This window comes from Fulmarus glacialis, unplaced genomic scaffold (assembly GCF_000690835.1).
Source record: "Fulmarus glacialis isolate BGI_N327 unplaced genomic scaffold, ASM69083v1 scaffold4452, whole genome shotgun sequence".
NCBI lineage: Eukaryota > Metazoa > Chordata > Aves > Procellariiformes > Procellariidae > Fulmarus > Fulmarus glacialis.
This window is the reverse complement of record NW_009198290.1, coordinates 1-12970: the sequence shown is the minus strand read 5'-3', so window position 1 is coordinate 12970 and position 12970 is coordinate 1. Positions and strand designations below refer to the sequence as shown.

Here is a 12970-nt window from a genome sequence, read left to right as displayed (position 1 = left end):
TCTTCCCCCAGCTTTATATGCTGAGCATGACGTCATATGGTATGGAATATCCCTTTGGTCAGTTGGGGTCAGCTCTCCCGGCTGTGTCCCCTCCCAACTTCTTGTGCACCCCCAGCCTGCTCGCTGGTGGGGTGGGGTGAGAAGCAGAAAAGGCCTTGACTCTGTGTCAGCACTGCTCAGCAGTAACGAAAACATCCCTGTGTTATCAACACTGTTTTCAGCACAAATCCAAAACATAGCCACATACCAGCTACTATGAAGAAAATTAACTCTATCCCAGCCAAAACCAGCACAGGTGTGCAACAAGGAAGAAGGCTTGAGTTCCTGCCTTTTCCCCTGTAATCATAGAATCATAGAATGGTCTGGGTTGGAAGGGACCTTTAAAGGTCAACTAGTCCAACGCCCCTGCAATGAGCAGGGACATCTTCAACCAGATCAGGTTGCTCATAACCCTGTCCAACCTGGCCTTGAACACTTCCAGGGTTGGGGTATCCACAACTTCTCTGGGTCACCTGTTCCAATGTCTCACCACCTCCATCATAAAAAAAAAAAAAAAAATCTTCCTTATTTATTCCTTATCAGAATCTGGCCAGTGACGCCTTCTGCTCATGTATGTTGTCCTAAATCATCCCACCCTCCCCTTCCTCCATCATCTGTGTTTTGCAGTATTGTGTCTTCCTAGATTCTTCCTTACCTTGAACTGGCTCTGCACTTCTTTTACTGGATGGATACAGTAAAAAGTGCCTCTTTAAACCTGAAAAGCAATTTAATAAAAAGGAGAAATAGCCAAGGAGGGGACTTTGCTTAATCTTGTAGTCTCTTGTGTCCATCTACCCTCCCCCAATCCCTGTAAGCTCTGGGATCTATAGCATTCAGTATAGAGAAATAACAGTATTTACTTTCCTGCCTCTTTCTGAACTGACCTACAGTGGTCTCTTTTGGCTACCTCCAATGCAAATGAAATATAGAAATGGTGAAATACAGAAATGGCCCTGAGCTCAAGGACCAGATCTCCCTGTTGCTCTGTGGCTGCCATGAGGACCGAGAACTCTTTCCATGGGTACTCATGCTCGTCCAAGAAATGTTCAGGACTTTTTTTTCTAGTAGTGGCATCACTTCATACAGATAGGGTAGGGAGTACTCAGAGTACCTTATGATCCATCCCCGGAAGATGTTTCTCCCTGCAAGCGTGGCTCTGAATCTCTCTGTGGCAGAATAGGAAATTGAATCTACATCTCCTACTTCTTTGGAAAGTGCTGTCACCACTGTACTGCTGGTAAGAAAGAAGTGGACACTACCTTCTATTACCGATTCTCTTTTAACTGCTACTGTCTTCTGCGAGAATCTGGTGCTTTTCAAAGATGTCCTCCAGCTCCATCTCTCCCAAAGGAAGACCTGCCTTCTGGAGACCACATAAGCTGACACGTGAGCTAGCACCAAGTTCTGCAGAAGTTTGAGCTTCCACCTTTTTACACATAGACCTCTGAGGAAGGGGGGGAAGTTTAATCTTGTGTAAACTCCAGCTGGCAGCCCTCAACAGCACTTTCAGTAACGTAGCTCTGCACTTGCAAAAAAGTCCCTTCCATGGGGATTCACCCATGTCCCCGTGCGGCAACTCTCTTGCTCCTCTCCCACCGGTGAGGCAGCACCTCTCCTCCCCAAGCCACTGCTCCCACCTAGCGGTAGGAGCTCTGCTGGTTCCCCAGGCTCTGCTGCCAATTCCCGTGCCAGTCCCGCACCCACTTGTCATAGACCCAGTAAAGGTCAGGAAAAGGAAATTCCCTCTCCAGATTTTGCAGCCCAGCTATACGCCTTTCAAATCGTTTCTTACGCCAAGCGCTATAAAAGCTGGATCACGCCCCACCCCCAAAAAAAAGCTCTGAAACATGAAATTGCTGTTAAAGTTAAAAAATTTCCTAAGGGGAAGCAGCATTCTCACGTTCCTCTGCAGGTGGTGGAATCCAGGAGGAATTCTGAACTGGATTCCCCAAATACAAAGCAGACATCAGGAGACTGCGTGGGTTGGTGAGGTAACTGGTTTAAGATTCAAACAGGCCACCTCGAGCAGTTCCCACTTGCATAATTTCACTGTGGTCTTGGGTTAACCAGCGATAGCAGGTACCTCCAAAAAAACCAAAAAACCCAGTAAATTTTGTGTTCCTCAAGTCAGGAACCAATGCTTGCTTTTTCAGTAGCACCAGAGCAACAGGTCCAAAGCCAAAGTACACTCCAGAAGGCTACGTTTAAAAGAAACACAAATATTTGAAGTTCAGTGCAAAGATCATTTATAGTCTTAAGAAAATACATAGAAGGTGTGTGTGTACTTTGAAGGTAAAACTTGAACCAAGAATCTTATTTAAAAAAATAAGCATCTGATACCATTATAAAAAGTCCTCTGCAACATTAATCAAGAGGAAAAAAAATCAGGTTTTCAAGTAGTCTGAGAAGGCATGGGCTGTACTTTAAAGATGTGTTGTATTTAACAGAAACTAAACCAGAGGTCATAGCCTGTTAGCATATTGACAGACTTCAAACTTCACTGTATACCGTAAATTTGAATAGCTAAAGATTGCACTAAGCACAGAAATGCATAGGAACAAACATACTTTAACACATACCTTAAGCAGATTTCTGCAATTTCACCAAAAGCTACCTTTACCGCTTGCATTTTTTCTTCTGTGTGCTCTGACACATTCAGCATTTACTTACTTACTTATTTAGTTTGATTAAGCTAGGTAAGATTTCCTTACCTAAATGTATTTTACGGAACTGCTACCCTGCTCTTACAAAACTATAGTGTCAATTGATTAGAAAGCAAGTGATGCAGTTAATGGTAAAAATAGTAATTGGGATAAAATTCAGAGAAAATATTTGCACTTCAAATAGTTAATAAAAATCTCTTCTGGTATAATGAGAACAGCTCTAATGAGCTAGGGATTAAAATACAAAATGACAGAAAACATCATCTAACAAAAACCCCTTGTGAAATTTAATTGAAGTCAACATATTTAAATATCAAAGAATGAAAATGCATAATAAATCTTACTATGCTGGGGATGCAAGTAAACAACTACATTCCTGGTACTATTCTGGAAAATGATCTTTAACTGCACTTGTACAGTAGAAAATATTAAACTCAAAGAACTTTTCAGCTTTTACATTCTGCTATTTTTATATTAGTAAAGCAATGGCAATTGCACAACTGTCTACTGAATGGAGTCTTTTGAACCAGAAACACAATAGAGTATCTAATTTCAATTCTGACAGGAAATCAAAATGAGCAAAATAATCACCTTTTGTAACCCTTTATGGGCTTCTGAAAGGGCTTGCTTTTTTTTTTTTGCTTTTTTTCTTTCTTTTTCTTTTCTTTTTTTTTTTAAGATACTATTTGTCTCAACTTTCTATTGCAGTAGGCAATTCCACACTCAGTGGAATTTCATCAGGAAGTTCCAGCAAGAAACAAACACATCAGGTCAGAAATTAGAAAGAAATACTTTCTTCATGGAAGACCAAGCAAGGGGTCTTGAAATTACATCAAGATAAAGAGGATGGCCTTTCCAGCTGCCGGTTCAACTACAGTCTGTAGGCCAAACTGCACTAATCACAGAGGACAACATCTGGACCCACACAATTATTGCTGAGATAAGGACAAGGGTAACTTGCAAGATGAGTTACCGCAAATAAAACATTACCTTTTTTTCCTCCCTTTTTTTTTTGAAGTGACATTCAAGTGGACTGAAATGTCTGATACTGGCTTTGTATCTATCTGTGATTTAGGTCCACAGAATTCAAATTAATTAGCCAAGACATTTTTATATGCAGCACAAATAAGCCATGTAAAAATACACATTTTATTATGTACATTTAGAGGTTAAAGTTAATTTAAATTGATACAGTTTTTCCTTCTTCAGTTCCATCTTTTGTCTCATGACATTCTGCTGCTGCTTCCAAATATTCTTCTTCGGTGACCTGCAGAAACATAACAATTCTGCTATATTTTTAAACATGATTTAATTCTCCTTGATCCTGGAAATCCTCCCCTCATACTGTCACTGTAACAAGAAAGGACAGCCTACAAAGACAATTATTGTCTCCAAAATCAAATAACCTGAATTACAAGCATCTTCAAACTAATTTCATAGAAAAATATCATGGGTTAGGCTCTGAGCACATACTTGGCTAACAAGTTTCAGTAGACATACAGCATTTTTTTCTCTTTCTCTTGCCACACAAGTAAGTAAAATATTTGATCTGAAGGCTCCAAAACATCTGCTGTTTAATTCTTATGAAGATTTCGCACGTTTAAGCATGCCTTGAAAGTGAGTCTCTGGTTATATGTGGCTTATGATTTCTTATAGTTCCATTTATCTTAAAAACTTGCCTTTTGCATTTATTCAGTCATTGTAAAGCTGCTCTTGGATAAGTACATTTCAACTTTGAAACTCTTGTTTAATAGAAGTATGTTTGCAAGAAACTCTTATTTTCCTTTTAAACAGGCAAAAAGTACTCAAACTAGTGCATTTATGCAGCTTACTGAAATAGCATTCCCTTTTATCTCCAGTAACTTCCACCTAGGTTCACCCAGTGATATTAGATTTTATCCCTGCATTTACTTGTAAGAAACACGTTCGTATGTGTTCTCTCAAACCTATGGCAGAAAACTTGTTACTATCTACAATCTAGGTAAGTGTAAATACATTATTCCAATTTTTAGTTTTCTTATTTCATGTTCACAATTAAAACAGGAAAAAATAATTTTAAATTTTACACACACGTGATACCAACATTAATTCTAGAGATGAATTTGAAAAATACTAATATAGTTTAAAGTGATAATTAACAACAGCTTAGAGATTTCATGTGCATCTGATTTTTCTTCACCTGTGAACATTTCCATTCCTAAAGATATGTTCTTGAAGATATTACCCATCTCTAATCATTCAAATTCTACTCTATCACAGCATATCTTTATATCTGGTAAGCTGTACTTCACCACTAATGAGACTTACCAGCCTCTTCGATCTTTCCAGCAGTTTGTGCCACACGGTGTGGTGAGCCTGTATTAAATGTCATTAAATAATGTTACTGGAGGCCAGGGAAAAAAAAAAGTAAAATCTTCCCATCGAATAGATTCTGACAAGTGTATAGAAATGATGGCCCAAAACCATAACAATCCAGACACTAGAGCTTATGATTTCAGTGTCCAATTTGCCCATATTCCTTTGGGGGACTTGAATAAATGTCTGCTGATCATATCCATTCATTGCGTGGAATCATTGAGGGGGTAACGGGCAAAAATGGGAATTAAAATCTAATGACGAGGAAGGGTACACAGAGATGAGGTGAGGAATCCAGTGCCCACTTGTCTCCTGAAAACTTCCCCACCTGAGGCAACAGCACGTGTGCTAGACCACAGGTCAAAATCATGTAAGTCCACAGAAAAGGGAAGGAAGACTCCTGCCTCCACCTATAGTTCTGCAAAGCCTTTGTTTAAGACTGATTAATGCTAGGACTTTTTTTGTTATTGTTGTTAAGTTTTACTTTGGTGTCGTGAAAGACTTTGAAATGGTATCCTTTATCGTGAGTATAAATTCAAAGTTCTGCTTTTTCCTGAATCTGAATAAACACTGTCAGCAGCCTCAATTTCAGAAGATTAGCATGCACAAGTAACTAAGGCAAGGTGAATGAAATATACATGCAGAAATTGCATAACCAAAACAACACTTTCAGAACTGAAAAATAATATCAAGGGCCCTCTGATGCAAACTTTTCTAGTTCTGATTTCATATCCACAATAGTTCCAGGAAAACGAACCCCAAATATCCAACACAGTCATCATCGTGGGCCTTTCCTTTCTACTACTGTTCTCACCTTCTCTCTGAATTACGTTTGGCTACCAGCACAGCATATAATAAAGATCGGAAAGTAAGTCAAATGCCCTAACTTAGAGAAGGAAAACAAAATGGATTAGTTACCTTCAAATGGATTGGCAGGGACACACCCTGGAACCTCCTAATCAATTCAGATTGGTTAGTCTGAAGATTATGGGCTGCCGTTATCTCATACTGGAAACAGAAACTTGTCCTTGGAATATGAGGGCCTTCACTAACATCTACAAAGTCACCAAACCTGATGGGAGCAAAAAAAAAACCCCTATGTCAAATATATTCAGAGAGAAGTACAAGCCTATTTGGTTTTATTTTTGATTAGCAAATTCCTATCTACGGAACAGATGAAAGAAAATCCACACAAATCCCAAACCAAATCTAAACAAATCCCCAGTTCAGCATTTCTAGGTTTCCTGAAGCAAAAGTACAGATAACACAATTTCCTAAAATGAATTTATGAAATTTAAACCTCAAGTCTAGAAAGAGGATCCTAGGTTTAACAAATCTTTGAAGCCATGTTGGATTTAGAAATGGGATAACTCTGTCATTCACCAGAAAATGATTTGTCTCCAAGATCACACATTTTCCACAGTACAGTGTTTACAACCCGCACAGGTATTTCCCTTTCAGGTCTTGGAAAACTGCAAATCAATTAAGAAAAGTGAGAGACAAAAAGATGTACAGCAAAAGAACATTCAGAACAAACCTCTCCTAGAAATCAACAGGTAAGCCCATTTTCCCTCTTATTGAGCAAACTAGAGAGTGGGAGGAAGGAGGAACAACAGACACAACATAGTTCTAAAATTTCAAGAACCATCACTGCAAAGACATCTGTTCCTTTAGAGAGATGTGGACTCCAAAATCAAATGCAGAACAATTTAGATATCTAGAAAACTGAATATCCTACACTAGCCTAAGCTAGTGACAAATTCTTTTACATGCCTGAGATACAATACAAGCTTCCTGCCTCCAGCCTACGAACTTTCTATCTTACACTGTATCACACGACCCAGCTCTATTCTCAACCCCACCACTACAAGGCAGTAGCAAGCTTGCTATTTTGGAAGAAAAATCCTCTATACAATGCTAACTCTTGTTTTCAAACAAGTATTTGGTTTGTATTTTGTTTAACCTGTCAAGCTCTAGAGATTTATTCAGATTTTATGTAAAAGCATTTAAAGCAGTAAGACTTCTCTGGCACTTACTACCTTTAACATAACAAGAAACAGAAATGTAGTGAGATCCACCAAGTGTTAAGTATCATGAAACAATGGTTGTATATAAAAAAAAAAACAACACCCACACAACAACTTAAGACAGACTACAGACAGCAATGAATACAAGTGATTTCTAAATTGAAAACCAGCACAAGTAACTTACTCTTCTCACTTGCAGAGCGTACTTGCAATATAATCAAATCTTTCAATGAATCATTACAGAATGAGAGTTCAGTTTTGCTCACCTATGTAACGTTACAATTCCTTCCACATTCTGAGAAGCTTTTCGTTCTATCATCTCCATTTTGTAGCTGAGGAAGACAAAAAAAGGATTTTAAAAAATCTCACCTTTAACACCTAGTTCTTATAAGAATACTTAAGAAATCAATTTAAGGAGCATTCTTAAAAATCATGTTCTTATTTATATGAGCTTTAAAACAGGTTTAAATTCTTAATTTTATATGACAACACATATTGGCATGTTTCATAAAGCATGTCATACACACCTGTTAGTCTAACCTCAGTTCCCTCAAAAATTATGGAGCAGATTATACCGAGTACTATTGAAAGGCATTTAAAGAATAATGCAATCATCAGGCACAGTCAACATGGGTTCACAAAGGGCAAGTCCTGGTTAACTAATTTTATAGCCTTCTATGATAAGGGCACCCACTTAGTGGATGAAGGGAAGGCGGTGGATGTCGTTTTTCTGGATTTTAGTAAGGCTTTTGATACTGTCCCTCACGGCATCCTTCTGGACAAGTTGCCCAACTGTGGGATGAGCGGATTCACTGTGCGCTGGGTGAAGGACCGGCTGAAGGGCAGAGCTCAAAGGGTTGTAGTGAATGGGGCTACATCTGGCTGGCAAGCAGTCACCAGGAGTGTTCCTCAGGGTTCAATTCTAGGGGCAGTTCTTTTCAGTATTTTTATCAACGATCTGGATGCAGGATTTGAATGCACCATTAGCAAGTTTGCTGATGATACCAACCTGGGAGGTGTTATTGACTCTCTTGAGGGACAAGAGGCCTTCCAGAGGGATCTAGATAGATTGGACCATTGGGCTATGATTCATGAGATGAAATTTAACAAGTCAAAATGCCAGATTCTGCACCTAGGACAGAGTAACGCCGGGCACGAGTACAAACTGGGAGAGAAGTGGCTGGAAAGCAGCCCTGCAGAAAGGGATCTGGGGGTGCTGGGTGACAGCAGGCTCAACAGGAGTCAGCAGTGTGCCCTGTCAGCCAAGAGGGCAAACCGCATCCTGGGGTGCATCAAACACGTATAACCAGCCGGTCAAAAGAAGTTATTATCCCGCTGTATTCAGCGTTGGTGTGGCCCCACCTGGAGTACGTGTGCAGTTCTGGGCCCCACCATTTAAGAAGGATGTGAAAGTCCTTGAATGCGTCCAGAGGAGGGCTGGAAGGAACATCCTATGAGGAGTGGCTAAGGACTCCAGGTTTTGTCTAGTTTGGAGAAAAGGGGGCTGAGGGGGGACCTCATTGCTCTCTACAGCTTCCTGAGGAGGGGAAGCAGAGAGGGAGGTGCTGATCTCTTCTCCCTGGGATCCAGTGACAGGATGCACGGGAATGGTTCAAAGCTGTGCCAGGGGAGGTTTCGACTGGACATTGGGAAGCATTTCTTTACCGAGAGGGTGGTCAAACACTGGAACAGGCTTCCTGGAGAGGTGCCCCAAGCCTGTCAGCGTTTAAGAGGCATTTGGACAATGCCCTTAATAACATGCTTTAACTTGGTGAGCCCTGAAGTGGTCAGGCAGTTGGATTAGATGATCGTTGTAGGGCCCTTCCAACTGAAATAGTCTATTCTAGTCTATTCTATGTATATGTTATAGGAGGGCCATGCTCTCTGAGTAGAGTTTCATTCAGAAAGATAAAATGAACCTACTACTTCAAATAAAACCAAGAGTTTTTCCAGTCATATGTAAAACTAGAAGACACTATCAGATCACCTAAACTGGTTTTATGCAATGTGTGGTCCTCAACAGCTGGTCATCTGCAAGACAGCAAAGTGTTCTGTGCTCTTTCTACAGACACACAAATACACATACAATGTCTAAAGCTATTATGGAAAGTCAGCTCCCACCTGCTGTCAATGCTCGCCAGCCAACATAGCGAAGAGATGCTAGTCCGTATGTCACATTAATAGCAGCTTCATTATTAAGCTAAAAAACTAGTTATTTTTGCAACTTTAGCTTTAGCATAATTTTATTTTGGTTAACAAAATTATAAATTATTTATCATTTCCCCCCACCTCTCTCCAACCACCAAAAAGCTGTGCACCAGAGAATTTTTCTCCTAAAACATTGCTTTGTTTTTTCACTGGAGAAGACTTGAGTGTTTTGAACAAGCCTTCTTTTATAGCACAGGCCAGAGTATTTTACCCATTTTCCCCCTGCAGAGCTCAAAAACTGCATTTCATCAAATCTTCATTTGAAGATACCAAGATACGAAAAATCTACATTTCTTTGAACGTGAAAGCCTTTCAGCAAAGGCTGAGAGTAACTAGCATGCCAGGTCTAACCACTAGAGCTTCAATTTAAAAGTAGTGAAATCTTGAAGCTCACTATTAAACTAAGAAGTCTACAGTCTTCCCGTTTGTCACAAAACTACATCCAGCAAAGGTGCCTCGTGTTGGCCTCTGGAGAGAACATTAGAAATGAACTAAGGTAGTGTGACAAAGAGAACAGAGGCATGTTCATTCAGAGTAGTGGGAGAAGTACCTTCTTACTTCATCTGTCACATCTTATTTTAGATTTACAAAAACAAGCAGAGATTTAAATTAATTTCTAATTGCCTTTCTAAAAGAAGGGCAAATTCAGACACTTACCTGTTATGCTGAAACATTTCACGTGCTACTTTTGCTTCAACATGCAGTGTTTCAAATGGCAGGTCTTTATGAATTAGCTTTCTGGCATCTCTTGTAAGAGAACGGAAGCTGTCCTAAAAAACAGTTGATACATATAAAACCATCACCACTGTTTCACAGCTGTAATGAATAGACAAAGCATAGGAAACACTAAGTATTAGTCAAAACATTAAGGATCATCTACTATAAATCCTAAATATAAGAATATTGCTGTAGGATCGTAACTCTTACTATTTATCTGCAACAGATCGCTACAGATCATCGCTATTTGAAAGGACTGATTCAATGCCCAGTGAAATCAATAGGCATTTTTTCATTAGAAATTATACATATTAATTGGAGTTAAACTTCTCAGGACTTCCCAACATGATATATATACATACAGTCTTGCTACTGTAAATATTCATCTGTGTATCCTGTCTCCCAGAGTCATGATTCCACTTATAAATGATCTCTATTCTGATGGAATCAAAAGAAAAAAGTACTGAATAATTAATAAATAGACATTGATCACCTTGGTCCAGAATCCAAAGCTCTGCATACTCAGATTTGTCGATAAATAAGAAATTGTTATTAGGAGAAATTACATTTATAATGACACTTGAAAAACATTTCAAACTAAGTTACTTCAACTACAGGATTACATTGAAGAAAAATTCTGCATTGTACCAACATTGCTTTGTTAGCCATACACACCTCTGCTAATATTTGGACATGAGAATAAGAATAGGTACCAGACGAGTAAAACACTCATGATCACACCGGCTACCAAACAGTTATGAGACTTAAAGTTTTTAGATTATTAGATTTACTGAAAAGCATGAAATACAAGCAAGCTATTAAGGAAAGCTTCAGCTGAATGTGCTCACGGTTCTTTTACAACAATAAACTGATTATGCTGTAAACTACTAGGTGAAAATACACATATGACACAGTTGTGGTTTAACCTGGCAGGCAGCCAAATCCCACGCAGCCACTCACTCACACCGCCCCCTACCCCGCAGTGGGGCAGGGAGAGAATCGGAAGGGGAAGAGTGAGGAAAAACTCGTGGGGTGAGATAAAGACAGTTTAATAGAACAGAAAAGGGAAAATAATAATAATAATGATAAAACATACAAAATGAGTGATGCACAATGCAATTGCTCACCACCTGCTCTGACCGATAACCAAGTAGCGATCCGTACTTCCTGGATCACGCCTACCATTCATATACTGAGCATGACGTCACATGATATGGAATATCCCATTGGCCAGCTGGGCTGGCTGTCCTGGTTATGTTCCCTCCCATCTTGTGTACCTAGCTCAGTCAGTAGACATGGGAGCTGTCCTTGGACTAGGAGGGTACTTAGCAACAACTGAAAACATCAGTGTCACAGACACACATTTTTATTTTCAGAGGGCCCTATTTACACAAAGGCTATAGGGCTATGGTTGCATCTACATTACCAGGCAAGAGTGGCTGAGTAGGAGTAGTTCTGTATAGTAACAAAGAGGGCACTGAGGTCCCAACAGCCACGCCAACTATTTTGGGAATTGTATTTCAGACTGGAGCTACTCTAGCCCCATACATTTAAAACCTGTAAGTATTTGGAGGACAGTTCTAGGTTTAATTTCATCTGAAAGGAACCCAGTTTGTGTGCTCTGAGACCACTCTGCCACGACAGCCAGTATGTGGTAAATGTGGAGATTAGTTTCCAAAGAGTACTCCGGAGCTAAAATAAAATACTAGTGTAGATATGAAAAGTAAAAAAAGCCTTGCTGTCCCCTCTCCCCCATTAGAGAAGAACCACTGGACAAGGATGCAAGCTTTATAATTTTTTGAGGAAGAAGATATTGTGCTTACGTTTGTTGGTTTCCAGTCATTCAGTCTATTGTCCAAAATTACATCATAACAGAAAGCTCCAGAGATCACTGCAATCCCAATTCCAAAGAGAAAAATATTCATGTTTGTAACAAAGTACATATTTCATTGCCATAATACACACTTATAAATATATCAAAATGAATGAGAAGAAAAATAAAATTATCTCAAGAAATCCATCATAAAATATAAATTTTCAGCTGTGATTATACAAATGGTAGATTTAACCTGTATCACGTCACAGACGAGTAAAAGTTGTTACTAACCCTGTTTGTACTTCAATAATCTTCCAACTTGATATATACACCATAATTTTTAGTAACTCAAGTGCTCACAAGGTTATGTAGTTATTAGTGCAAATTTCACAGAAACACATCGCATCTTCTAAATACCTTACTCATGTAACTTCACAATAAAAAGGTTATGTCCTCAAGTTACTAAGTTAACCTATGAAATCCTAAGTGGTCTGAAACCCAGTTGCCACAGACCAGTTTTCTGTACTTTGATAACAAAATTGTTTTCAGTGTGATTGCTATAAATTAAAGGCTACAACAACAGCATGTAATACACAAATCAGTGCTAAGTACCTTCAGTCATTGGAAAAGGAGCCTCTGATTTTTTTGGTAACGTTATTAGACAGTCACTTAAGAGGCAGCAAAAGACAAGACAATCAGCATAAAACACTTATATCACCTGGCACTTCTGGAGCTTTAATCAGATTCACTGAGTACTCATCTTTGAATGCCCGCTTTAACACACATGCCATGATCATGGCACAGGAACGCCAATAGGCCTATAAAGAGAATTTCAAAACACAGATTTATTACCTAGAAGCTAACAACCCATACCAGATGAACATCTGCTCTTTATTCCAAAAGAACACCAATATTTAACTGAATTATGCACAAACCTAGATGTCAATCCAAGCATTACTTTCTTGAGTATTTAAACTTCTATTTAGAGATGATTCTCCATATATAATCAATCAAAATAATCAAAACTGCACTTAAAATGCAAGCCAGATGTTTCCCTGGAGATATTTAAATCTGAAATCATACAATAATACAACAATATAGGTTGGAAGGGATGCCCGCACATAGAATCATAGAATCATTAAGGT

The 12970-nt window shown here is 39.1% G+C and overlaps 1 protein-coding gene across 1 annotated transcript; it reads right to left on the bottom strand.

The window, feature by feature from the left end:
• Positions 1 to 3848: 3848 nt before the first annotated feature.
• Positions 3849 to 12639, bottom strand: MRPL39 (mitochondrial ribosomal protein L39). Its single transcript, XM_009572828.1, has 7 exons — positions 12544 to 12639; positions 11833 to 11900; positions 9950 to 10062; positions 7351 to 7416; positions 5976 to 6129; positions 5010 to 5057; positions 3849 to 3969 (listed from the first exon to the last, which is right to left on the bottom strand). The coding sequence occupies exons 1-7, from the start codon at positions 12620 to 12622 to the stop codon at positions 3883 to 3885; spliced, it is 615 nt and encodes a 204-aa protein (XP_009571123.1). The 5' UTR covers positions 12623 to 12639; the 3' UTR covers positions 3849 to 3882.
• Between the last annotated feature and the right edge of the window lie 331 nt (positions 12640 to 12970).

Bases quoted from the DNA above. Each gene is read 5' to 3' on its own strand.
- MRPL39 (XM_009572828.1), bottom strand. From the start codon at position 12,622: ATGATCATGGCATGTGTGTTAAAGCGGGCATTCAAAGATGAGTACTCA. The intron at 11,901-12,543 runs GTGATATAAGTG...TTGGGATTGCAG, and splicing joins TAAAGCTCCAGAAGTGCCAG to TGATCTCTGGAGCTTTCTGT. The intron at 3,970-5,009 runs GTAAGTCTCATT...ATGTTTCTGCAG, and splicing joins TGGAAAGATCGAAGAGGCTG to GTCACCGAAGAAGAATATTT.